This window comes from Poecilia mexicana, unplaced genomic scaffold (genome assembly GCF_051168715.1).
Source record: "Poecilia mexicana isolate PSO_F unplaced genomic scaffold, ASM5116871v1 scaffold_8, whole genome shotgun sequence".
Lineage (NCBI taxonomy): Eukaryota > Metazoa > Chordata > Actinopteri > Cyprinodontiformes > Poeciliidae > Poecilia > Poecilia mexicana.
In genome coordinates this window covers 24,401,124-24,429,047 of record NW_028263377.1, presented here as the reverse complement: position 1 = coordinate 24,429,047, position 27,924 = coordinate 24,401,124, and the positions used below count along the sequence as shown (strand labels likewise).

The window sequence follows — 27,924 nt, the reverse complement described above, 5'->3', positions numbered from 1 at the left end:
TCCGGGCGAACGTTAGCAACTGGGTAAAATTTAAAGACCCTCAATACGAAGCGAAGCGTAGAAGAAGAGGCAGCTTTTAACCCGGCTAACTTTAAGCTAGAATAAGTCTATACATTTATTGTAAATATATAATATTTCACTCACGCTGAAAGGTTTAAAGGACTCATGAACGCCTCACGTTCCCAGTTTAATGTGGAGTTGTGCTTGTTTGTGCGAGATGTTCTGATTACACTTTGGATCTGATGACAACATAAAAAAAACACAAAACAAACCAAAGCAAAGATTAAACCAAAATCTATTAAAGCTAAATTAACTAGTGCTGGGCGATAAATTGGTCCTATTGTGTTTTAAGGATTTAATTTGTGGAAAATCTGTATTTTTTTTTTCACCAATTCACTCCTTTAGCGGCCATCTTAAGTGTGTTTTAAAGCAATTTATTTGGACTTTGAATTCAAGTCAACTTTACAAATGGAGCATTAGAGCCAGGCAGTAATTTTTGAAACGTTCATGCAAACTACTATTTTGAAGAAAACTAAGTAAAATCCTGATCTTTTTGTATTTTATGAAACAAGTTTTTTCTGATAAATGTAAGATGTTTTTGTTCTGGTCAAATTCCATCTTTTTTCTGTTAATATTATACCTATACGCTTGTACTTAAACATTCTCGTAGCTTGGCCCTGATTCTCTGACAGATCACAGAAGGTATGATTGAAATAAAAGCCACTTTTTGAAAATATTTTGTCATTTATAATTTATTTTTTAGAAAGGGAAGTGAGAAAAGAAACTGATTAAAATCTAAAATTAATTTTAAAATTCTTTTTAAGCCATATCGCCCAGCTCTAGTCAAAACCTGTTCAGAATTCAGAGCAAAAAATAATCATAATTATCAGTTACTTTATGTCTTAAGATATTTTCTAGTTTAAAAGTCACGACAAATGAAAAGCAGCCACTGACAAATAAGTGATGAGCATGATGATGTACTTCAAATTAAAGGTTACTTTTATTCATCTTTAGCTTTGAGTGAACTAAAAACAAGAAGAGAGAAAAAAAAAAATAATAAAAACCCATTCTGGTGTCAGTTATCTACAAAAACAAGCGTCTATATCACATCCATGATCGTGATCTCACATGATTGGTTCTGAAAATGGAAGAAGAAGAAAAATAAATCTAGTGAATTCACCTTATACCCACCTGTGATCGCCACCCCTTTCCCTCCCAGCCAATGTACAAAAGCTCATGTTTAGCATTAAACAGTGCCAGACCTCAACATAAACAGCCAAAGCTCTCTTCTTCATGGCACCCATCCGCTCTGCCCTGCAGCCAGGTATGATTTACATGATAAACAGGCAAAAAAAACAACTCTTCTTTACATAAAAAACAGGAAAACAGGAACATGAAAGGGGGAGGGGGAAGTACATGGTGAATACAGCAACTTTCTTTGGATCATTCGCTCACATATCCACACAAATACAACACAAAAAGCAAAATAAACGTTCAAAAAGTGTTTCATTCAGAGAGAAAAACCCGACTGAACCCTGGATGTCTTTGTTGCTGTTCAGTGCTGACGAAGGGGACAAGTTTGGGAGGTAGAGAGGAAGGAAGAAATGATAAAAAAAGGTGTTGGAACGACGAAGGGTGGTGAATCGTAGGAAGAGGAAGTCAGCGCGTGTTATTTCTTGGCCTTGCCGGCCTTGGCTGCGTTCCGTGGAGGAGTGACGGGTCTTCCCAGTCCCACACCTCCTCCTCCGCCGCCGCCGTAAGGATACAATTTCTTATCTGCTGGCTTCAAAATCTACAAAACAGAAAAAATTAAATCTGTAATTAAACCGGCAGAGACAGCACAGTGAATGACTTTTAAATGTTTTCTTAATCATTTTCCAGATCCACATTTACAGAGTTTGTTTAAAAAACTTCAACACTCCCTTAAGTGTTAAGTTATTTATATTAAATCTGTCAGATTATAAGGAACTCCTGCAAAAAAAATTTGACACATCAGCTTCAAACTTCTTTCATTAGTGAGCTTTTGCTGATGCAAACTTTGCCTTTTCGACATAAAACACACAAAACATGCAAATGTTTACAAGATATGCAGAGGGAAGCCATTTAATCAATTAGAGAATTATTGAAAACAGATTAATAACACAAAGATGGATGTTTTAAAGCCTTTATTTTTGCGAGGTACAATGATTTTCCACTTACAGCTAATAAAAACATGACATTGAAATGAGAATATTACATTTCCAGCTGCTACGTCTTGCTTTTGCACTGCACTGTCAAACCAAATCCTTTGAGCAATCTGTTCCCCTCCTCGCCTGTGGGGGCGCTGCACCAGGAACCACAGACGGAAACGACACAAAAACCTCTGAATAAGACGCTGAGCGCAACTTCCTTCAGCATGAAACGTAAATAAAAAATGGAGTAGCGTCAGATTTTAGCAGTTGAAGGATTTCTGTTTTTGGTAAAATACCACGAGACATTTCTCTTGCTAGCGCGAGACATTTATTTTGGTTTTATTTACCCAGAATGCCCTGCGCCGTAGTCCACTTCCTGCGTAATTAAACTCTGATGCGGACTAAGAAAGCGAACTCTGGTCCACCTACAAACCTCGGTCTCGGTTCGGTTCAAATGAACTCTGGCACGGTTTGAACGCCAACCAGGACCAGAGTCCACTCCTAAAGCAGGAAGTGGACTATAGCGCAAGGCATTCTGGGTAAATACAACCAAAACAAACATGAGTCTGTCACTAGTGGGAGAAACAGCTGGTGATTTTCCACCAAAGACAAAAGAGAAATTCTACAACTAAAATCTGATGTTACTCCATTTTTGTTTACATTTCATAAAGAAGGAAGTTGAACTCGGTGTCTTCTTCAGAGGTTTTTGTATCATTTCTTTCAGTGGTTCTTAGCATAGCACCCCCACAGGTGAGGAGGGGAACAGATTTCTCCAAGGGTTTGGTTTGGCATGCACATTGTGAAAGTGAACTGCAGCAGCTGAAAATGTAGCAAATGTTGCAACTTTGGTCCTCAATTAAACCAATTCTACCTGACTATCAGGTGTGAAAACACTAAATATTCAGCTTTGTATTGATCTACATTTCTCCTGGCTCTCTAAAGGTCTGAATAGATCAACTCAAACATGATGAAAGACCTTCAGAGAACAAGCGGAATAAGTGATGCAGAACACGTTAAGCTAAAGTAAATCCGTCTGCTTGGGAGCAAATGTTAAAGAAATGATCACGAAGTAGACTTCCTGCCTTACCTGGAAGGAGCACATGAGCGTCTCATCCACACTCATCATGGCACCAGCGTTGTCAAACTCTCCACAATAGTTGGGAGCTGAGAAAAGAGTGACGAGTTGCCTCTTTGCGAAAAACTCATAACCGTCTTCAACCACCTTAGACGAGAGAAAACCAGAGTTAAAACGAGGCGAACAGAAAAAGAGGAGTCAGAAGTTGCATCAGGAAGTTTCAGAAAATTACTGCTGACCATAAACTAGTAAGAACCTTTTAATCCTGTTAGCTCTTCCATGAGTAGAAACATGCAGGAACACGAGAGGTTTCAGTGTCGCCACGTCTACAACCACAGCTTAATTACGCCTCCCTTACGCCATCAAATTCAAATATTACACACAAGCTTTCACCATCCATCACTCCGAGGAGGGAAGCCTTGGGAACACCACGTTCCTGATCAGGGCTCCTTTATATAAAACTTAATATTTCTGGATTTTAGATATTTCTACATCATTTGGGTTTGGGTATGTAACATATGAAAACTAGAGATTGTAAGAAAGTTGCAGGAACAAATATCCAGCTCATTTTGCCTCAAATAATGGACAATTTGAACATTAACTCTGATCTGATACACATAAAATTTTGCAAAGTATTTTTGGTCTTGTTTTAATGCAAATTTAAATAAGATAAAATTAACTTACAAGTAACTTTTGAGCAAGAAATAGGAGCTTGTTTTAAGTAAATCATTTCTTAATATTGATGAAAAACTTCTAGTTCCACTGACAGATAATTTTACTTATAACAAGACGTTTTTCCCACGTTTGGAAAAGGTAAAAGGTAAGAATCTACATTCTATATGAAATACACAAACTAATCACAAACATCAGAAGCTAAGCACCTTAAAGGTAACATACGATGCTTTGTTGAACAAGTTTAAGGCTTTTTGTTATTTTAAATCCAAATAAGCTGCTGCTGGCCACGCCCCCCAACTCAGTGTTTACACTGGCATGTGGAAATGGCTGCAAACAGCAGCAATTATACAACAGCACATCAGTACATAAGACGAACTGCAGGCGACTCCGGCAGGCCCAATAATGCAACAAGTGGTGTCTGGATGGTAAGTCAGCAATAAAACACTCGTCTTTTCCAGCCAATACTTAAAATCTCCAGTTTTCATGATGTTTTCTTTGCTTCTGGTAGAAAATATTTAAAGATGGCAATGAAGGCCACAGAACAACAACAACAAAACTGCAATGAGCTTTACAAAAAATGCAAAACTGACCCAAAATTTAGATTGGGACATGAGATAAGTTAAATATATTCCATAAATCCTGAAGCTTTTGATCTAGTCTGTGTTTAAACAGACTAACAGAAGATAAAACATTTAAAATCTACCTGATGTGCCCTGCATATTAGGTCCATGTCATGTTTGTGCAAAAATTTGGCCACCACATCCGCCCCGAACGTGAAGGAGACGCCGCGGTCGTTCTCGCCCCAGCCCAGCACGTCTTTGTCCGGGTCGGCCCACAGCAGGTCGCACAGCAAGCCCTGGTCCGGAACGTCTGTGGGCCGCATGACTCTGCGGATCTGCTCCATCGACTGCAGGTCCGGAGACAAACCTGGAGGAGAAATGAGAAACCGTTTCACTCTTTTTCATCTTTTTCTTTTTTTACGAGTAGCAGGAGAACCAGGCCTACCTCCATGACAGCAGAATATTTTCTCATCTACAATAGCAGCCACAGGTAAACAGTTGAAGCAGTCTGTGAAGGTTTTCCACAGCTTGATGTTATACCGTCGCTTACCTGGAAGCAAAGAAAGCATAAACATGCTGCAGCTCCTTAACATCTCAACGCCACTGAAGTCACCAACCGGTACTCACACTCATCATAAAAGCCGTAGATTCGGTTAATGGAGGCGCACTCGTGGTTTCCGCGCAGCAGGAAAAAGTTCTCTGGGTATTTGATCTTATAAGCTAGAAGCAGACAGATGGTCTCCAGCGACTGCTTCCCTCTGTCCACGTAGTCGCCCAGAAACAGGTAGTTGCTCTCTGGAGGGAAGCCTCCGTATTCAAAGAGTCGGAGCAGGTCGTAGTACTGACCATGGACATCGCCTGCAGGGGGCAGCAGAGGCACACAGACGTCAAACAGCCTCAGCTTGCAGCATTTACAGCTCAATCAACATTATTTTAACACTTTTTCTTGTGTTAAAGTTATTTAACACAAGTTATTTTCCATTTAATTTGATTTTGCAACATTGTAAACCAGGAGTGTTCAAAAAATTTAGGGATAAATTAGGACAAAATAGGAGGGAAGACAATATCTGGTGTCAACTGTTAATTTAATCTTTTAATCAAACGTTAGATTTCAATCTATTACCACACTGTGCAGTTTGAAAATCAAAAGCTTACAAGGATTTTATGCAGAAATCAAAACACTTTCCAAACCTGGAAAACCTTGAAAATTCAAGCATTTTCAAGAATTTCCCTGTTTAATTACTGTATGTATATAGCAAGTTTTTTCAAACAAAGACTGACCTGGAAACTGTTTTTAGTCACTGGAAATAAACAAAATACTTTAATTTTTCTTCAAATCGAGCCCAAAATAAAAATAAAACTGGATACCTTTCATTTAACAAAGAAAAACCAGGTTAATTTTTTTTAGATAAATTACTTTAAAATACTTTATTTGTTGAATTAAAATAGTTCACACTTTGTTTATTGTTAAGTAGGTAAACAAAAATAACATTTTGGTGGTTTTAGTGTTTTAAAATGATTCTTTTTTGCTGCCGTAAACCGTCCGATAAAACAAACTCACCACATATTTTTAAAGGAGCCTCTAATTCGAGCAGGATTGGCTGACTCAGGAAGATTTCCCTGGATTTGAGGCAAAGGCCACGGATCTCGTTCTCCGTCAGCTGGACGTTCTTCCCCGGCCGGGAGCCCTTCACTGCGACAAGAGAAAGATAATAAAAATAAGACCATTTATGGAGGAACCATCAGGACAAGCGTGTACTGTGAGCCTCAAAGGAGGCCAAACAAAGATTGACATTCATCATTAAAATGTGATGCTTGGATTGCGCAGCAGACCACCAGACTGGACAGCTAACACCTCCCACCAGCCAAATGCTGTCAAATTCTGCTAGCAGTTCAGACTTGCAGCCGTTTCCACAGGTACTCGCTTCTTTTTCCCTCTTTACACACGTTCTGGAAACGAGAAGACTTGGCAAAGAGAAAACGTCTCTTAAACCAAGTCGCTCTGCTAAAGCCGAACATGTGAAACCACTTCCTCTTCAGTCTGACGTTTCCGACTTTATTAGAAGCTTTTCTGTGTGACTGCATGAAGCAGTTAGCTTGGATGTAATAAACTTAAATCCCATTTATCTCCCAGTAAGCTCACATTCCGTCCTCGCCTCTTTCGCTCTCGTTATCTCAGGAATTCAGCAGGTTTATCGAGTCTCTGCTTATCATGCGTTTTCACACGTACCACACACACCGCAGAGGAAAACACACCGCCATGATGGACACAGAAACGATCATTTCCCAGGATTTTAACCACTTCTCATCCAAACACGTTTCAGCTGCGTCACATGAAAACCAGGCGTGTAAAATGTTTGCGCCCTGAAGCTGCAGAGGTTCGGAGTCGGGTCAGTTTGTATCAATGACCGAATCAATAACGGTGAGATCAATATGCAGCTGTGAACTAAAGGAGAGCTCAACAAACCCAAACTGATTTTTTTAAAAAGTCCAGATCCAGATCCTTTAGACTGGAAATTCATGTTAAACCAGTAAGTCTGTCATCATAAACAACAAAACATTTAACTACATGATGAATTAAATGATTTCCATTTGCAAGACTCATCATTTCTTCTCTTTTCTCTCTAGTTACTTGGTCTAGACCAGAGGTGTCCAAAGTGGGTCCTGGAGGCCCGGCACCCTGCATGTTTTAGTTCTCTCCCTAATGGGAGTAACGATTTCCTCAGCAAGTCAGAGTCCTGCCTTCTAACGAGCCTCATTTGATGCAGGTGTGTAAAACAATCTGATTATTTATTGCGATAACTTCAGGGACGATTTGTCATCGTCCAGCAAAAGTTATTTATTTAAAACGCGCTGAAAGATTTTTTTCTCCTGGTAAAAATTGAATAAACTGACACACAAATTGATGAGAATAAAACAACATCTGTAAATGTTTTCCATTTCTTTTTTTAATGTGTTAAAAAAAGTTCAAAATGATTAAAATATGTTTTAGAGATTATAAGAGGAGTTAGTAGCATTGGCCCATTTTTCTGTATCTTTTTATCCATCTACAACTCAAGTTTTATCTTTAAAAATCAAACATTTTGACAGTAAAACTGAAACCAAAACGCCTTTTAAGTTTTGTTACATTTTAAGGCAACACATTTTACAACAGATCTTTATTGAGTCGTATTTTTGTTCTCAATTATTCTGATAATTAATCGGCACATTCTGCAGATTTTTCATTCACATACATGAGCTTCAATCTTACAAACACATTAAAAGTTTTAAACAAACAACTGATTCAATTAAACATTTTATTGCCTAAAATGCAAAAACAGCATTTCTTTATGCGTTTTACTCAAGTGCAAAATGTTGAGATTATTTGTAAAGTTTTGGTTTGATTACAGCTCTGAGCGCAATAAACTCATTAAATCACTTTTTGAGTCTGTTTACTCCAGTTAGTTGACAATTATTTTAATTACGATAATGATTCATCGGTTCAATCATTGTCAAATGTTTTAGGCTAAAAGTTTCTGACTTTTGTGAGTTGCGAAGGTAATTTAAAAAAAAAAAAAATTCTGCAGCAATAAAGTCCAAAATACAGTGACAGGTACAGACCTGGAACCGTTTGCTGGATATCTGTTGCTTCCTGTTTATTTCTGCAATGAAGCATCTGATATTCTGTTTCATGGTCAATTAAAAAACATAATAAAGGTAAAAGTTTACAAAAAACAGGCAATTTATGGCACACAGGATATATTTAACCTAAAGCAGATACACATAAACTTCATAAATGCAATGTTTAGGCCAGTCACAACAAATTCAACCTGAAGTTATTGCAATAAACGATGATATTGTTTTAAGACTATTGGTAATAAAGGCATAACAATGGAAGAAAACTGTCTCAAAGTTCAATAAACTTTAAATTTTAATCAACATTTAACACTGGAGCTGAAAGACACTTCAAATATCCAAAATAAATAAAAAATACAATAAAATGAATTAAGTCGCTAAATAAAACTGTCCTTCAACAAAACGGTTAGTTGAGACTGAAGATTTTTATCATCCAGCTTTAGTAGAAATGAAAACAATAAATCAAGCAAATGGAAACAAATTCAATTGACTTCATGCAACAGGCCTAATTGTTGTACTTTTATTACAATTAGAAATATCTCTTCTTAGTGGCAACTTGTAAGATGATTTTATATTTTCTACATCTTGTAAAAACATCTAAACAGAAAGTCAACACTTGTATCAATAGATAACCCAAAAAAAGGAAATAAATCAGGTTAAAATTATTAAATGCATCACTAAAAATATGAGAAATATTAAAGATGAGTGTTAAAACGTGAAGCTGTATTTATAACAGAGCAGGAAACACCAAGTGGAGGCAGAAGGACGGCGAAGTGACGGAAAAGGCAGGGAAAAGTGGATATAAATACCAGCCTGCTGCTTGTTGCTTTAAAGCGGGATTACCGCAGGCTAAGCCCTGACAGAGCTTACTCCAAAGTTAGCCTCAGAGTCAGTGGGCGACAGCGAGGGGTTCACAAAAGGCTTTAACACTCTGAAAACAAAACGCTGCTGCAGTGCAACAGGAAAGCCGCGGTCGGTAACCGGGCCACAAACCGCCGCGGCGCTCCATCAGTTTGCTTCACTTCAGATCTGAGCAGCTAATCCGATTGTTTCTGCTAATTATCCAAACAAGTTTAATTGGTTTGGTTCAGCAAACAGGAAGCTGATGGAAAGAAAACATCCATCAATGCTACAATTCAGCAGCAGCTGCAGCAGGCGCGTCGTTCCTTCATTATCTGGTAGTTTGGATCGATATCGCCGAGGAGTTTGACCCAACAATAGAAGCAGAAGCACCAACGGGGGTAAAAAAAAAAAAAAAAAGAGACAAGAACCAAGTGTTGCATAACAGGATATAAATACTGCCACTATCAGGCCTGTTTGTTTTCTCCTGTGCTTGGCAGACAACCTTATCACGGTCCAAGTACAACAATCCATGGACAAACACTCCAGCATGTCCTGCAGTCAAAGTCAAACTCCCAGCAGGCGATTTCAGAACCGAACGATCAGCAGCTCAGACCGGACAGCACCTTCATTAGAAGGTAAACAAACAGAACCGCGTTTCATTACAGGGTCTGGGAGAACGCAGAGCGTCACCATCCGACCCAGAACAACAAATAAACCCATAGAATGAGCACAAAAGCATCAAAATATGAGCTTTTACAAGATATTAGTGTGGAAATCTGGAGCTATAATCAGAGCTGTCAGGATAACAAAGGCTACTGGGTTTTAATTGTTCCAGAAGTTATTAAGATAAACAATAATGTTGTTCTGAGACCATTTCCAACTAATACATTGGTAATAATGGCATAATAATGCAAGAACACACTCTCAAAGATGAATGAACTTTAAATACTAAAACATTTAACTCTGGAACTGGAAGACATTTTAAATATCCAACATAAATAAATAAAACAAAATAAACAACAAATAAAATGAATCATGATGTCTCTGTAAACAAAACTGTCCTTTAGAAAAAGGATTAGATTTTACCAAACTGAAGACTTTTATCATCCAGTTTCTGGTAGAAAGAGAAAAACAATAAATCATAAAAGTGTAAATTATTGAGCTTGTTTTAACTTATCATGCAATTAATTGATTTATTGCAGCAGGCCTAACCGGCTCATGGTTTAACAATAAGTAACTGATAAAATAACGTGTTGAAGAGTACAAAAACATCTACAAAATTAGTTAAGATGATATTAATGTGAAAAATCGAATCTCTAATGTTCTCTAAAAACAAGGTTTCACCAACTCAAAGACCTTTTTAAGATCATTATGAACAAAACATAAGGCCTATACCAAGACAAAAATGTTTTAAATGAAGCCAAACAATGATAAATTTGCACTCAAGACGGCAAAAAGCTAGCTAGGTTATATTAGCATCTAGTTAGCGATAGCCTCAATCTCCTGGGTGTGTCTGTGCAACTCAAACTTTTCTGACAGAAACGTCCCATAAGAATGAAAACAGAATATCCACAATTAAATAGTCCAGTAAACACGACATTTAAGACCTACAATTAATAAATTTAAGGCTAATTCACTTTTTTTTTTTTTTTTTACATTAATTCAAGACATTTTAAGGCCTTAATTTAAGATTTTTTAGCATTGAGTGGAAACCGTAACCATGAAATCTGGATGTGTAAATGCATGTCTGAGTGATTAAATGAACATTTTCAATGAACTAAAAGGGGATAAAAAACCTGAAAGCCTGAATTTAAAGTCAGAATAAAACAGTTTCATACTCTACTGTCCTCACATCATGTATAAATATTAAATGAACTTGAATTTATGCTTCTAAACATATTTTTTATGAGTTAGCAGAATAAATAACTTGCAGTGTCTCTCTATAGTACAAAATTAGCTGCCTGTTTTGCTCAGATATTTAAATCTTGCAGTAAATTTATCAAAAGAAACACATTTACCCCCCCAAAAAATCCATATTAATGAAACAAAAAAACAGAAACTTTGATATAAATAAATGTGTTTTAAATGCAGAGAAGGCCATCATACTGACAGTTCAGGTATTTCCCATTATTTCTGACTTTAATTATTTTAAATTGTTTTTAAACTCAAGTATTTCTCTCTGCTGATGTTTCCAGGTTTAACGTTTCTCACTGCCTAAAGCTCAGGAATGCTAAAAAAGCAGCACAAAGTTAAACCAGGTTAGGTCCAGATAAAATATTCCTGACTGATATTTGTGTTACATAAATAAAACAACCACTTTCCTGTGGAAGAGCAAAACAAAAAAACAAAACTATTTTTATACCAACAGCTTTTTCTGAAAAAGCTAAAAAAATAAACGCATCAAAATAAAAAAGGCACCAAGTGAGAATCTTTTCTTTACCAAAGTTAAATTACTTCTATGGCTGACGCGAGTCATTTGTTATCACAAATCTTTTAATTTTTGATTATTTCTTGAAAAAATTATTTTATTTAGATTTAAAAACAAAATAAAAGGTCATTTTCTGCATTCTACAACGGAAACATTTTTGTAGAAATCTATAAATTGCTACTTACAGCATGATAAAAAAAACCTAAATAAAACTGAGCTCTTATTATTAAACATTTATAAACAAAATCATACAAATTCACAGTGTGAAATATTACTGGACTTAGTTAAAAATGCATTAAAAATGAGTCTTGTGTCTGAGATGAAACACTGGCTTTCTAGTTTTTTCTACTCAAACTCAGACATTCAAATTATCTACACCAGTAAATATTATTAAACAGGATGTAGGGAAATTTATTTTGGCTTTTGCATAAAGTTTGCATATTAAAACCAGGAGGCTGCAGCTTCAAACGTCGAACAAAAGGAAACAGAAATCAGCAATAAATGGATTAAATTCATGTTTTTCCTTCATGTCGTTTCTGTCAGGTGTCGTTTGTTAAAAAATAAAATAAAATAAAATAATATCATAGGTAGCGTCCCGATCTTTGTTCAACTTAAAGTAAATACTTTGAGACTTCAGCTTTTGGGAAGGTCGTACTCATTGGAGAGGAATCAGACCTTCTGCTGTTTGTTATAGAAGAACGCCGCAAACAGAACCAGCCAATGAGCTCAGGTTCTGACCCAATTAAAGACACACACACACACACACACACACACACACACACACACACACACACGCGCACACACACACACACACACACACACACACACACACACACACACACACACACACAGGTGGAGGACACACAACACACTAATGGGGAAGAAAACTGTTGTAACTTTTGTAAAGAATTTTAAAGAATAATTAGCAAATTTTTAATTTTTCAGTTCACAAAAACTCAAAATGAAGTTTTTTAGTTAAAGAGCACATATTTAGTTTTATAACAGAAATGCATCTTTTCCTCCTCCAGTTTAGTCAATAAAGCTGTAAGGAAGTAAACTAGTGACAACGTTCCAGAGAAAAGGTAGGCCAGGAAACATCACTGCTGAAGGAGCTGGACGCAACAAAACGTATTAAACGTATTAATAGAAATTGAGTGGAAGGAGAAACAAACAGTGGCAGCCCCATTTATAGAGATTTCCTAGGGATGCACTGATAACTGCATGATCAATTAAAATGAGCTCAATAATTGCAATTCTGATGATTAATATATTTTTTAAGGACAAATTAGTTTTATAATCCATTTTATTTTTGGTTCTGGATGTGTGGTTTTTATTTCTGCCTCATTTATCTTTTCTATGTTCAAACTGTCTTCCAGTGCTAGATGCTCTTTACAAAATAAAACTTCATTTATCTTTGAGACGGTGAACCTGCAGCATAATGCTATAATCAATATATTACTTAAAAATGGTCTCAAATTTACCATTACAAACTTTACAGGAAAAAAAATGTCCCAGAAGTTATTGCGATAAATGATAACAAGTGGCATAATAATGCCAGAACTCATTCGCAAAGATCCAAAAACTTTAAATTCTGATGAACATTTAATACTAGAAGTGAAAGCTACTTTAAATATCCAAAAATAAAACAACAGATCAACAAAGTTAAAGTTACCCCTTACAGGCGAAGTGAGACCAAATCACCAGACTTAAAACTTTTATCATCTAGTTTTTGTAGAAAGAGAAAAAAGTGAAAAATGATAGAAATATTTGAGCTCGTTTTAATTTATCACGTGATTAATAGATTTAGTGACCAAGATAACAATATTATCATTTATCACGATAATTTATAGGATAATTTATCATCCAGCAAACTTTTTATTGTGTGTACACAGAAATAAAAAAAAATCTGAATTACTTTGAAAGAACAATTTCCCTGAACAATGCAGCATAACAATGGGTTACCAAGTTACTTTTAGAAAACTTAAATCTCTCCACCCAAAACTTCACACTAAACAAAAACATTTGGAGTTGATTCTGAAAAGGACAAAGTGCTGAAAGAGTTAGTCAGCTGCTTCCTTTCAAACTCTCCTTAAGAGCAGATGTACATCATGTTTATGCTCTGCTGGCTCCCAGTTATGTGGTGTAAACAAACACCAGAAAACACACCTGCAGTCGCTGCGAGCCGACGGTGATTCTGCTGTTTTCTCACTGATAACAGTGAGATGCTAGGCTGTTTCCTTGTTCTGTATCCGCTCACGCATGCACAAACTGCAGCTTTTTGTTTCGCATCTTGCATATGAAACGATAAATCACTTAAGCCGATACGTCTGGTGAAGTATTAAGCTTTGGGAAAAGTCTGAAAATCGCAGTAATTAGCAGCCGATTTAGGGTCTACAAGCACTATGGAGGTGTTTTACTGTACTGGTTTGACTCCGACTCTAAATGTAAAGCCTGAGTCCAAAGATTAACAGCGTGGGGAAAAAAAACCCAAACTGTTTATTCCTAAAAGCATAAAACTGACGTGTGGGGCAGGTTTACTCAATATATGGAAATTAGTGATCATGCTTTCTGAAGCCGTGACACGTTTGTGCAGAATATTTTTACCACTTCCTGAATCAGGGGAAGTTTAAGGTTGAACTCTTCCAGGCGCTAGATCAGCACAAGTTTTGTTTCTACAAATATAAACACCAAATCCAGCAGTGAAACATCACAGACGCACCAATCAGCTAGAGATCACAATCTGACAGGTCAAATAATGATTCCTCTTTCTATTCAGAAAACTTAAGCCAACAGTGTGGACTTCTGATGCACTTGTTTAGGCTAAATATAAGAAAAACAACACAAATATAAGTGATAACTAGGCCTGTCATGAACACAAATTTTGCTGGATGATAAATTTCCCCAGTAAATTTTGAAATAAATGAAATTATTGTTATTTCCAGACTTTTTTCAAGTAGTCAATTTCACCCTACCAAAAAACCAATAAACTTTAGTTTTGTAAAGAGCACTTAACACTGGAACTGGAAGATATTTTAAATATCCAAAATACAAGAACATACAAGAGCAATACATAAAACGGAAATAAAAACAACAAACAACCAAAGTCATAAATAAAATGGGTTATGACATCTCTTCAAAGAATATCATTTTGATTTATTATGCAATTGGTTAATTGTGACGAGCATCTTTAGAAGCACAAATCTGTTACTTGTGAACCTGGAACTGAACTTTTTTCTTTCACTCAACTTCCCATTTATGCATTTTTAGCAATGTTCTTTATTCCTGTTTAAACTTAGGGCTTCCAGTACTTGTAAGCAATAAAAATAAAAATGTAAATAGTTCTCTTTGTGAATGTGTAAAGCTATTTACACCAGAAGCAGCAAGTTAAAGATGTGAGGAAAAAGTGATGTTAGGAGTTAATACAATAATTTTTATTAATTTTGTTTATAGTATTTACGTAAAAATAAATCCATAAATTATTTACGCGTCAAGTTAAGATTTCGCTTTCTAAAAGACCTTATATAGTCTGTAGATGAAACTAGTTTAGCAGAATAGATTCATAAAAGAAAAAAACGTGATGTATCCACAATACGTCACTGTAACGTCACGCATTTCTTTTAATTTGACAACCGAAATACATCTCCAATGAAAACAGAGTGAGAACAGGCTGTGATAAAAAGGGAACTCTCTGTACAAACAGAAATAAATCTATGAAACGCAGAGTTGATTCAGTTTCAACCTTTGATCTGGCAAAATCCAACCCCTGCCAATAAGAGCAGCGCCGGTCTAATGTAGGCTACTTCACCGCACACAGCACCGATCTCCCGGGTAAAGGTCTAAAAACATTTTACCACAGCGTCATCGAAAGAAAATAAAGCTTCACATTGGTTTGGATTCCCCTTACCTTCCAAAAGACGTTGAATTATAGAGTCGATGTTTAATTTGTCCGGCTCCGCCATTTTCTGAATTTTCTGACGTTATCGGGAAGTGAGACCTCGGTTTTATGCGTCGCACCTCTTTAAAATTCAAAACAAAGAACAAGAGAAGATGGACCAAGTGTTATTAATTTGCTTTACAGATGTAGTCGGTCGCATTCAGAAGCAAACGACACCGACAAAACCGAGCAACAGGAGCACAATCAATGAGCTAATCCGAGCTAAAGCTGCTACCCAAGTAGCATAAGCTACACTTTTTTTAGTAGCATCGGCACAACAGTACCGCGACTGCTAAGCGCTGTAATAACACATTAAGATAACAAAATGTTCCCGAACCTTTTCTCTAGAGCGGCAACTGCCCTCCCGGTACGGAAAACGATGAGTTATTTATTAACAAGGTTAAATCTTGGCCCCGTTTTCTCCTGCTTTGTCCAGGTCGCTCCACTCTTCGCCCCCAGGAACTTTAAAATAGGGCCGTTTCAGCCGAGCGTCTACGGTGACATACGAGGCTGAATCAAACCCAACTCTTCCCAGCCTTCTCAATCTCTGATTGGTCACTCAACCCATTTCCTTTGCATCTGATTGGTTATTTGCTATGTCTGTCTTAAAAATAAACTCCGCCCACAGCAGTTTTTAACGGCTGCAAGGGTGAGCTTATGAAAAGCTTTAAACGTCGCCACCTAGTGGTAAAATTGATAGTTGCAGACTTTCATAATTTATTAAAACCACAGCTGATAGCTTTGAACTATTCGTGACTTTATTTACCCAACAATTTTATTTTATTTTAAACTCTCTGAAAGTCTATAATGTGTATGTTTTTAAAGTTGTTTAAAACATGAATAAAAGCTTGACTGACTGAATTTTTTCACTGTATTTGTCAGAAAAAAAAACATATTCATTAATGCATACTAATAAAAATGGACAGAAATTGATCTGGTGTAATTTTCTTTTGTTAAATGTAACATTTTCACAAGGTATAAGTAGGACTTGAGCAAATTGTCATCTGTGTAATAAATCCATATAGTGTACTTCAATTAGCCAGCTAGCAAGATTATCATTTATTGATAGGTAATTCACTTTGAAATCTTCAATCTCAAAGTGCTCAATTCAATTTAGAAAGAAACCAAAAGCAATTTGCATTAGACAATGCTTAACTAATAAAAATGGAATAAATCTGAGTTTCATGCGTTAGTTATCCTCTGAAGAAATTAGATTTTCTCTTAAAAAATAAGAATAACATCTGTGTAAAGTAAAATAGTATTTAAAACATGATTTATGCATTTAAAATATAAATTAAAACAAAACATAATCATGAACACTTCAACTATTAGTATAACCTCTCACAAAGATATTTAAAGCCTTACAATTTTGGCATTTCTTCTATTTTATAGCAGCTCTTTGCTGCTTAGTCTTCTCTAACATTTCACAAGGTTGACGCATCCAGGACATTCGTTTTGCCTAATCTCAGCAGATCAGACGTCTTCAACTCCTCAAGAGTAACTGTCCTGCAACTTTTGTTCCAGCACGTCTGAACCAGATTAGCAGGCCTGTGCAACTCAGACTCTCAAGCTTGTGGTTGTATTATGGCTTGGATTGACTCTTATGACATCTTATGCCGCTCACTTGAGGTGTAACTGCAGGAAAGCTGCAGTGAAAAAATCTTTTCAGGAATGCGCTCAGTCTTCCTTCGGCTTCCAGGATGGATATCTGCAAGTTTGTCCATTTTTTTCCTTGCTTTACTGAGCAACTTTACGTTAATGAGCTTTTTAACCCTCTTAATAAGATCGATCACTTTGTCAGAAATAAAGGTTAATATATGAATATTTATCAACTTACTGCAGGATTCTGCAAACCCAATCGTTGAGTTCAAACAAAGGTCAGATCCATAAATTAGTTTTTGACCTGATGGTGCTCTTCAACGAGGAGCCGCTTAGCATCTGGAAACCGCCTCAGTGACATCTGAGCTGATAAGTGCAGGACTCCGTCTCTCATGAATGAAACAAACTGTGTTTCATCCCTGCGGTGAAGAAAGTTCTACACAGAAAAAATTTAACAAATGTTCATCTTTCTGCTGAGAACAGCACAATCCATCCATCCGTCATCTTCCATTTAATCCAGCTGTTAAAGTCCGTTTAATCACACAGCAGGTTCTTTTGCCCAATATGTGACCCGATTCTGATCTTCTCACCTCCAACAAAATTTGATTTGTTCCACTTCCATATGTGAAACTAATTCAGATACGTATTAGATTGTTTTCAAGTCGTCTGCAGTCGGAATGATCCGACTTTATTCATCCGACTTTTACACCATTAATGTGCATCATCATTCTGCACCAGAGGAAGCTGGACGGACGTAAAAATGACTGAAAAAAATCATAATCATGAAATTATTAATGGAGTCCATCGGTGAAGCGCATCACAATCCCAAACTCAGACGCTGTTGCTAAACATTGTTGCTATTCTTTGCACTTTTTTTTTTTAGCTTTCTTTATCTTATTTTTGGACATCAGCATCCATCGTTACGGCTGTAAAAGCAGCGTTGATTTGTGATGTCAACATTCTTCTTCTGTGCATCTGAGTCGCTTTGGAGTCATAAAAACCAGAAATCTGAATGTCGTCACATAATTCAGTAGAATGAACAACACACAAAAAATCAGATTTCAGAAAAACAAACAAGTCGGACTTTAATGTCATCTATAACTGTGTCTGTATCTCATTAATTTTTAAAACATTTTTCTTCATTTATTGAAGTTAATCTCCATAAATAAAGTATCCAGAAAATGTACTAAAGTAAAAGTAGCAATGTGTTAGGAACATATTACTCAAGCAAAGGTAAAATGTACAGCGTGGTAAAACTACTCCTACAAGTAACTTTTTACAACCTGACCTCCAATCCAATAGCTTTCTAAGACTGAACAATAAGGTTCAATCTCAAAGTCTGGGTTAAAAAAAACAAAAATCAGGAAAAATAAGCTCAACATTCGTTCCTTTTTTCTCTGAAATAGAAATGTTGTACAGGGTTTTAAGTGAGCTTCTGTTTATATAGCAGAACAATAACATAAAGAACAATCAAATCCAGATTTTAATTGTTCAAAAAAATGAAGTTCCCTACAAAAGTCCAAACTTAAGTTGAGTTGAGATGACTCAACAATTTGAAGAATAAAAGACCAACATTCAACTCTGTTATCTCATATGGTTGATTCATCACCTGGCCATGATGTGTTTTTTCCCTTATTTTTGAATATTATCTGATATCAGAAGCAATCAGGTTAATTCAAAGTAAGAATCAATGTCTGTGAATTATTGCTGGTGAAAATAAGAAAGTTACTCCAGTAAATGCAACTGGTTCCGACCCAGTTCTGTTTGGCTAATTTCCAGTAGCGTTCCACCATCGACCAATGAGGTTTAATCTCCAAGTTTGGGTTTCAGCTAGCTCGTGTGTGTATGTAGGACAATAAACTCCATTCAAATCCAGCCAAGAATGGTTAAAAAAGAAAGTTTCCTATAAAACTCAGGTCAAGATGATTAAACAGACAATTTATGTGGGAAAAGTCTTTAATTTGAAGAACAAAGGATGAAAATTCAATCCTGTTGTTGACAAAGACTTTCTCAATCATCTCTAATGGTGGATGGAAGTTGGCACAAACGTTTGGCCAGATTGGTTAAATGTCTTTATTTTCTCAATAGGTTAAATAATGTCTGGTGTCAGAAATAATCAGATTAATTCAAAGTGAGAATCAGAATTACTACTGTTAAAAATCAGAACATTAATGAACTGAGGCTAAAACACACCAACATTTGTCTCATACTATAAAAATCTTTCAATTTTTCTACAATTTCTCTTTATCAGATTGTTTTTAATGTTTGATTTTGATGTTATGCAAACCAAAACTACCAACACGTCTATTTTTAAAGCCGACATTCCTCCCTGTTTCTTCATTCATCTTTCTCGTGATCCATGAAACCAGCTGGATGAGTCAAGACCTCACGGTCTCTGCTTCTCGTCTTCGTCTCCTCCTCTTCGTCATCGATTTCCACACAGACAGGTGTGGAGGGAGCTGGGATAGCTATGGAAACCTGCGTGGGATTTGTTTGTGCCGACTGGGTGAACTGATGGAGAAAACTGCCAATCGTCCAGATGATTCATTTAGTGTTTTTTTTTTCAACTTGTGATGGATACAAATGGAGGAACTACGCAGCATCACTGCTGCAACAGAATAAAAACATGCATGAGATTTTATTTCTTGTTGGTTTTTTCTTTTTTTTTTCCAGGAAATTTGTGAACTCCGTTTCCAAAAAGAGGGGAAAAGAGAGGGGAACATGAACAGGTCAGAACTGGTTTCAGCTCCATATTTCCTCAGTGTTTCTCAGGCTGGAGTAGCTCCACCTACACCTGACATTCCTCTATAAGTAACGTTTGTTTCCTCACACTGCAGCTTCCAGACGGCCGCGCATCGGAAAACATCTTCAACAAAAACCTCCAGGCCTCTACAGGTGTTCAAAGAAGACAATTAGGTAAGTCTTTTCATGCAATATGAGAAAGAGCATAAAGAAAACAATAAAGAAATAAATGTTTTAAAGGTATTTAAAAGAATCTTTGATAAGTTATTTTTTTCTCTTTTATTCTGGAATTTAATCATCCAGTTTGGAGTAAATTTGCCTTAAATGTTCAAAACTAAATTAAATAAATTAAATTAATTACATTTTTTGTGCCACCCTTCATATGGGTTGTTGCTTCTTTACAACATTTTTGTAAAGAAGATTTAAAGAATTTCTGATTTAAAGAATCTCTGATTTCTGATTTAAAGAATCTCAATTTAATCAAAAATAATAGTTAATGTCTGATAATAAAAAAAGAATAATCCAAGATATTTTAACATTTAAATCAAATTTGACTGATTCTTCTGCACACATTGGTATTAAAAAGTCTGATTTCAGGTACCCTGATGTGATCAAATACTCATAAAATGGTCACAATTATTTTTTAATTGCATCTCCCTTGCTGGACGTTGTGAGGCAGTGGCCGAGCCTTTAATGGGTGGAGATCTCAGGCCTGTCTGGGCATGACTTTGATTTGAAAACGTTGCTTAAACCACAGATTATGTGGCGACATGCACCACATAAGTGTTTTGTCTGAGGGAGTGTATCCAGCTGAAGCTTTGACAAACACACAGATTAACTGTAACAATGAGTGAAACAATAAAAGATTCATTCTGAACATTGTTTTTAATTCAGGTAGCTTTAGAAAATCTTATCTTAATGCCTAACAAATTCAAAATTTGTAAAAAAAAAAAAAAAAAAAAAAAAGGAAACAAAACCCCCACTGATATTTAACATTTATTTTACCTTTATGCATGTAGTTTTTTTCCACAATGGGATCGTCAGCTGTTCAGATGGCATGTGTGGCCTTCGGGGTCATCGGGCTCATTGGGGTCATCGTCTGTTGCGCCCTTCCTCTCTGGAAAGTGTCAGCCTTCATAGGAAACAACATTGTGACGGCGCAGGTAAGCATTTATGATTCAGAGAACAAAATATATTTTATGACTTAAGTGATCAGAAAAGTTGTTTTTGTAGGTTTTATGTTTTATTACTCGACAATTATGCAATGATATTTTATGGTGCAAGCAGGAAATAATTTAAATATTATTATTGTAGGTCTCACTATTTAATGTCAGTTAGGATTACCTGTTTATAGTGGCTAAATGCCACAATGACTGAAGAAAATAGTTTTTTAATTGCCTTTTAATCTTCACTTCTTGGCTCAAACATACTGAACATTCTTAAATAGGACCTATGATACAAAATTCACATTTTGCACGTTTTTGTATTAACATTTTGGTCTCAACAACTTCTGAAAACAGCCAAAAGAGTTTCAAAAAGCCATCCAGCTGTTTTTGGGCAATAAGTTCATGTCTAGAAAATGTGTTCTTCCAAAAACCTTCCAGATCAGCAGGCACCACCCGTTACCTAGCAACCCCAGTGGATTTCTGCCCGTTACCTAGCAACCCCAGTGGAATTCCACCCGTTACCTAGCAACCCCAGTGGAATTCTGCCCATTACTTAGCAACCCAAGCAGAGCTCCAGGGCATTTGTATAGCACATACAGTGGTCCATTAGTAACTATTAAGGCTGCATACTTTGGGTCACTGTCCAAGTGGAAGATCCATTGGAGCCCAAGCTTTAACTTCCTGTCTTGGGTTCCTGCTTCAGCATTTCCACATCGTTATTTCCTCATGACCATGTGAAGTGCACCAGTCCCTCGTGGTGCAAAACATCCACAGAATATAAATCAAGTTTGGTTGATGTTTTGTGACTTACAAGTTTTCTACATTTTTCCTCCAAACAAAGCAAGAAACTTGCTTCTACTTAATCCAGATCTTGTGAATTCATCAGGAACCCTCAAAGTCCTGACATCATTTGGCCTTTCCTAGATTGCTTACAAGTTTGACAGTGTTTACTGGGTTACAGGAAATGAAAAGAAAATGTGTTTTATACAGTGCATGTGAATGTCTGCTTCTGCATCTTTGGGTGTAGGAGAGCCAAGAAGGTCTGTGGATGGAGTGTGTGAAGCAGAGCACTGGGCAGCAGCAGTGCAAAGTGTACGACTCCCTGTTGCAGTTAGGCTCTGACCTGCAGACCGCCCGCGCCATGACCATCATCAGCTGCATGCTCAGTGGGCTCAGCCTCCTCATCCTCTTCTGCGGTGCCGACTTCACCACATGTGTTCAGAACGAAGAGTCCAAGCCCAAAATCAGCCTGGTGGCCGCAGTGGGCCTGCTGCTGGCCGGCCTGCTGGTGATCATCCCGGTCAGCTGGTCGGCACACAACACTGTGAGAGACTTCCACAACCAATTGGTGCATGACTCCCTGAAGAGAGAGCTGGGAGCGTGCATCTATGTCGGCTGGGCAGCCGGCGTGCTGATGCTCCTGGCTGGAGGTCTGCTCTGCTGCTTCAGCAGATCCAGATCCAGCAGCTCCGGAGGAACCGCCACCTACTACAGCAACAGCGCTTCAGCGCCAAACAAGAACTACGTGTAGAGGTCGTGTGGTACCAGAAACTGTAAATACTTTATGCTAAGAATATCTGAATCTGATTATTATCTCCATAATTTTAACAGTTGGTGGTGGATGGCATGAGCTCTGTAAAGTTTTATTTCCAACAGTTTCTGAGCTGTTTTTTTTTTCTATCTTGGCAAAATAGTTGAATTTCCATGAATTTTTTAGAAATTTGTGACATAATAATGTAAAAGACATATGAAGAAGTCTCTCTAAGCAGCTAAATGACATATTACATGGATTGTTACAGGCATGTTACAAGACAATAACCCAAATGATCATGTTGTTTCCTGATTTAGTCCATTTTATGTTCATGATCTCGTTGCTGCCAACCAGATTTTCCTCAGGAAACATTTTCATTGTTGTGTTTCTCAAGCTTCTGCATTACTTTCTATTCATAAAACTGGTTTTGTTTCTCATTTTGTACATTGATCACGAGAAATTATTAAAGCTTTGTCAGATACAGATATGTTTGGAAAAATGAATAAAATGTATTGAAAAACACCAAAGACAGATTCAGTTTCAGAGAAGTTTGCATTTTTTTAAAATATATAATTTGAAGCTAAAAAGCTAAGTTATAATCACTAACAAAAAATGCAGCATTATGGTTTTTCTGACTTGCTGTTAGCTCCATTTTGTAACATGTTGCTTCAAATATAAAATGATGCAAAAGTCTGGGTTGGTCTGTCATAAAATCATATTTAGAGGGTTTTCTTCATGTAGGCACAAACACAGCAGTATTTGTTGGATGTTGCAATCTAGTCTGAAATTTTTATCTGATGTTTCCGTTTTTGCTGGTAATACATAACTTCCCCTAATTCAAAGAATTTCCTTACTTTGTAAAACTTATAAAGATAATCAAAGTCTAGTTAATTTGATTTATAAAACGATCAAAAATACTGATAAATGTTTATATTCATCTTGTGAGGCTCACAAAACTTTGACAGCGAAAGTAAAAACTTTTTGCATAAAGTCTGCAAAAGTGCGTGTCATCTTAAAAAGAAGAAGCACAATTTATGTCTTACAACTTAAATTCCCACAAGATACAATTTGCTGAAAACAGGAAACCACTGTAGATGCAAAAAAGTCAAGACAGTTTTGAATTTCCTTATTCAGTTTGTATAAGAGAAGTCCGAACCACATATAGATCATTATTTCAGTCTCTGATCCATATTGTTTAAAGTCTGAATAAATAGAAGAATCTGCAGCACCTGATAAAGGTAAGAATAATTTCCTCTTTACTTATTTCAATGTTAAGAAAAAACTTATTTAACTGAAATATAAGTTGGTGTTTAAAGCTAAAAAGAATATGCATCCAAAGAATATTCAAAATTTAATAAGTGTAGAGAGTGAAGGTGTGACCTGAGAGGAAAATGTAATTTAAAGAAACTAAGTTTACAGACCTCTTACATGCATGTGATATCAGTTTAAGGAGGGATTTTGTGGATACATTTTGTGGAGAGAAATTAAGGAAAGTACTAATATTGCACAATTTAAGAGAAAAAATGAGTACAAAAATAATGCATATTAATCGAATGACTTAAATTATTCCAACTATTAATTTATGTTAATCAGTGTATGTATTTTCAGCTCTGATCTGAAGGTAATTTGTAACTGTAGGTACATTGATGTATGTGTATGTACGAGAATGGGCTGACTGGTTGGAGCTGATAGAACGGCAACAGTAACTCAAATCGTTCCAACCGAGGTCTGCAGAAGAGCATCTCTGAACACACAACACGTTGAACCTGGAGGGGCTGCAGCAGCAGAGGACCACACCGGGTAGAAGATGGAAAAACGTTGCCTGGTCTGATGAGTCTGGATTTCTGCTGCGACATTTGGATGGTCGGGTCAGAATTTGGCATCAACAGCATGAAAGCTTGGATCCGTCCTGCCTGGTATCAACGGTTCAGGCTGATGGTGGTGGTGCAATGGTGTGGGGATATTTTCCTGGCACACTTTGGATCCATTAGAACCAACTGAGCACCGTGAAAGCACACATGCAGAATGCATGGCTGTAGGATGAGGTGGAGGTTAAGGGTCAAATCTTTGAACAAACTTGTTGCTGAAATGTGCAATACAGATAAACTTGGCTTGTAAATCGTTCAGACGGAAGTCTCACTGCAATTGGGTTCAATTAGTTGCATGAAGAGCCACATAAAAAAAATCCAAACTGAGCATCAAGACCTGCTGTGTGGAGGTAGCCTTAGTGGTGCAGCCTAAGCAGTGACGAAGTGCTGTCTAACTGTGTAACGTTTCCCAAATCAATGTCCAAAAGCACCAGCAGTTTCCAAACAATGGATCTGTTTAAACATGACCTTAAGGTCAGGACTGGATAAGACACGGCAAAGGAAATAATCAGTCACACACATTTCCATTTGTTGTGAGATCTGGACAGGAATTATATGCCGTCTTTGGACAACAATTCTCAAATCTTCCAACGCTTCCTGCTTTGGATTTAGGGGTAAGTTTGTAACAACTGCTGTTTGTCTCCATTGTCTCAGTCGGATCTCAAATACAGGCTACCAAATGTAGCCTGGCCCTTCCTGTTGTCCGCTTTATCGGGCATCGGCGTCCCACTAGCAGGAATACAGGGCAGACCCAGAACCCCCTGTAGAGACTATATATTCCTTGTGGCCTGGAAACGACGCAGGATCCCCCAGAATGATCCCACCACCTGAGTGACCCAACCCTCAATAAGAGGATGACGATGGATGGTTGACCGTTACCAAAGCCGGAGGAAGACAGGGAATCATTTCTTTAATTATTTGCTTTCTGCTGTTATCTTTTGCAGAATGAGATCCTCAGCAGCTCAGATGGTTTGTGTGGCCTTCGGGGCCCTCGGGCTGATTGGAGTCATGAGGTGTTGCACCGTCCCTCAGTGGAAAATGTCTTCCTTCACAGGACCAAACATCGTTACCTCACAGGTAACTAAATATTGTGTTAAAAAGAGACGATCAAAAGGCTTGTTATGGTTGCAATGATCTTAGTTGTGTTTAGGTAGCTTTTATGGTTTATTAGTCAGCTATTATTGTATGTTTAGTCTTGTTTTATGGTTTAAACAATGTGCCAAGTCTTCATCACCTACAAACCTAAAATTAAAAAAAATATTGCCAGACTTGGACAACTGATGTCCCAACAGAATTTGGCTCTGATTTAGTTCTCATCTCATGCTTTTGTGTTTAGCAGGCTCGATTACTTTAACGCTGTTTTCCCAGAACTATCAAAACAATAAAAAAAGAATAAATTAAGACAGAAGATATTGTTATTAGTTCAATTCTGAGGTCCTTATGATGGTTACCTACTGCTCAAAGAATAGAGTTTAAAATCTCACCAGCAGTTTTCAGAGCACTTCCTAGTCAGACCCCTGACTTCAACTTTGGTCTTCTTCAGTCCTATAAACTATTAAGATCTTTAAGATCATCTGAATCAAACCTACACACCACTCCAAGAATCAGAACGAAACATGCTGAAGGAGCCTCAAGTTTCCTGTCCACTGCAGGACTGCTCCCACACCGAGCTCCTTTAAAACAACATTGAAAACCTTTTGTTTTATGTTGCCTACCGTTAACTTTATTATAAAAATCTGATTTATCTTCAAGTATGCTGTTGTTAATTCCCATGTAAAAGCACTGAGTTGTCTTTGGCTGAAACATATCCATAATATCCATATCGAGAAATAATCTCATCAGAAAAGTCTTGACATCATCATCTGGGCTTCAAAGTTTCACTTATAAACTTCAGGCTATTTTAATTTATGTAATTTGTTTTGCATAGGACCACACAAAACAGAAGTCTCTAATCTTTTTCTTTTTTAAATTATTTAAAGACTTAGTAACATTAGATCATGTAAACTTCTGCAAGATCAAAGAGAGTTAATTCTCAAAATAGGAACTCTCCCAATACTTTGGCATTCAAATTCAAAAATACTTTATTAATCCCAAAGGGAAATTAAATGTTGTAACTCATAAATTTAGATTCTTCATGAGTTACAACACTTAATTTCCCCTTGGGATTAATAAAGGGAAATTAAATGTTGAGTAAATAGAAGTTAATTTGGTTATTCTATCCGATTTAATGTCAGGCACTGAGAAGAAAATGTGTTTTATAGTTATGTAGATGTCTGTGTCTTTGTTAGGTGAATTATGAAGGTCTCTGGATGAGCTGTGTGACACAAAGCACTGGACAGCAGCAGTGCAAAGTGTACGACTCCATGCTGGTGTTAACCTCTGACCTTCAGGCCGGCCGGCCCATGACCGTCATCAGCTGCATGCTCTGTGGGCTCAGCCTCCTCATCCTCTTCTGCAGTGCCGACTTCACCACACGTGTTCAGAACGAAGAGGCCAAGCCCAAACTCAGCCTGGCGGCCGCAGTGGGCCTGATACTGGCCGGCCTGCTGGTGATCATCCCGGTCAGCTGGTCGGCACACAACACTGTGAGAGACTTCCACAACCAAATGTACCCGACTTACGAGAAGAGAGAACTGGGAGCGTGCATCTATATCGGCTGGGCAGCTGGTGTGACACTGATCCTGGCTGGAGGTCTGCTCTGCTGCTTCAGCAGATCCAGATCCAGCAGCTCTGGAGGAACCGCCACCTACTACAGCAACAGAGCTTCAGCTGCATACGACGATGTCATGTAGAGGCTGGATGGAAGGGACTGGGGTCCAATAGACGGGGAGACAAGAGGGTTTAACTTAATGTTAACTGTTGGTGCTGGGAGGCATGTACTCTTTATTTTCTACTTTTTTCAATTTTGTAACAACAGGCATGTTTGTAAAAGGAATAAAGCATCTAAAAACACAAAAGGCTTAGTTTCAAAGAAAAGTTTGATTATTTTTGTAAAGGCCAACTGAGTGTAGTTGCTTCTGTTTCATGTAACTACTGTTGAAGTTCTATTGACCCTTTGCGACCACGTGAGCGCAATACCGTCACACAGAGAGTGTGCTCATAGTTTTACCAACTGCCATAAAGAAGAAGTAGCGCTCAGTGTTTGAGGACGTAAACATGGTGGAGCATATTTTATGATTTTAATGTTGTCCTGCAGGAGCCAGCATACTTAATCTTCATTATAGTCTGTTATGGTTGTTGTTTTTCTTCGCAGTTGGGCATAACAGGGCACAGAAGAGGGAAAAATGTGACCTGGACGTTAGGCCACATTTGAATCGGATAGGCAACAGACATCCAAGAGGCCAGTGTTGCTTGGATATCCGATACAGGTCACATTATGGAAAAAATATCAGAATTGGGTCACTCTGGGTTGCACTTTGGGTCCAAGATGCAACCTTAGTCGTTCGAAGCGCCATGAAGGAAGTGAGGAGTGGGAGTATTGAACAGAGCAACTGAAAATAATTTCCCAAGTTGTTTTACCAGTTCATTCACGGCTTCTACTTGTTCGAGAGCGCATACGATGTTTTGACGTCCATCATGGTGAAGTGGGCGGAGTTCTGCAGAGCGTGACGTCACGAGCAAAGGGTCAATACTTTTATTTTGGTAACCTTCTGTATAAAGTAGCTATAGTAAAAGTTAACAGACATGAATGCAAAGGCTAACAGCAAGTCAGAAAAA

At 37.3% G+C, this 27,924-nt stretch overlaps 3 protein-coding genes across 5 annotated transcripts; 2 read left to right on the top strand and 1 right to left on the bottom strand.

The window, feature by feature from the left end:
- Positions 1–981: 981 nt before the first annotated feature.
- Positions 982–15,801, bottom strand: ppp1caa (protein phosphatase 1, catalytic subunit, alpha isozyme a). The gene is made up of 8 exons (XM_015011167.2): positions 15,639–15,801; positions 15,272–15,383; positions 6,043–6,174; positions 5,109–5,339; positions 4,927–5,031; positions 4,625–4,848; positions 3,259–3,393; positions 982–1,792 (listed from the first exon to the last, which is right to left on the bottom strand). Exons 2-8 carry the CDS (start codon positions 15,324–15,326, stop codon positions 1,670–1,672), a joined length of 1,005 nt encoding a protein of 334 aa, XP_014866653.1. The 5' UTR covers positions 15,327–15,383; positions 15,639–15,801; the 3' UTR covers positions 982–1,669.
- Positions 15,802–19,200: 3,399 nt separating this feature from the next.
- On the top strand, positions 19,201–22,872 carry LOC106932441 (claudin-4-like). Its single transcript, XM_015011157.2, has 3 exons — positions 19,201–19,816; positions 20,662–20,805; positions 21,836–22,872. The coding sequence occupies exons 2-3, from the start codon at positions 20,674–20,676 to the stop codon at positions 22,337–22,339; spliced, it is 636 nt and encodes a 211-aa protein (XP_014866643.2). The 5' UTR covers positions 19,201–19,816; positions 20,662–20,673; the 3' UTR covers positions 22,340–22,872.
- Positions 22,873–23,443: 571 nt separating this feature from the next.
- Positions 23,444–27,164, top strand: LOC106932444 (claudin-4-like). Of its 3 annotated transcripts, none has more exons than XM_015011158.2 (3): positions 23,444–23,577; positions 25,152–25,284; positions 26,496–27,164. In XM_015011158.2, the coding sequence occupies exons 2-3, from the start codon at positions 25,153–25,155 to the stop codon at positions 26,997–26,999; spliced, it is 636 nt and encodes a 211-aa protein (XP_014866644.2). In that variant the 5' UTR covers positions 23,444–23,577; position 25,152; the 3' UTR covers positions 27,000–27,164. The 3 variants fall into 3 exon arrangements, with proteins under 3 accessions (XP_014866644.2, XP_087864066.1, XP_087864065.1); XM_088007940.1 differs by lacking the exon at positions 23,444–23,577 and adding an exon at positions 23,835–24,821; XM_088007939.1 differs by lacking the exon at positions 23,444–23,577 and having other exon boundaries at positions 23,835–25,284.
- Positions 27,165–27,924: the final 760 nt, after the last annotated feature.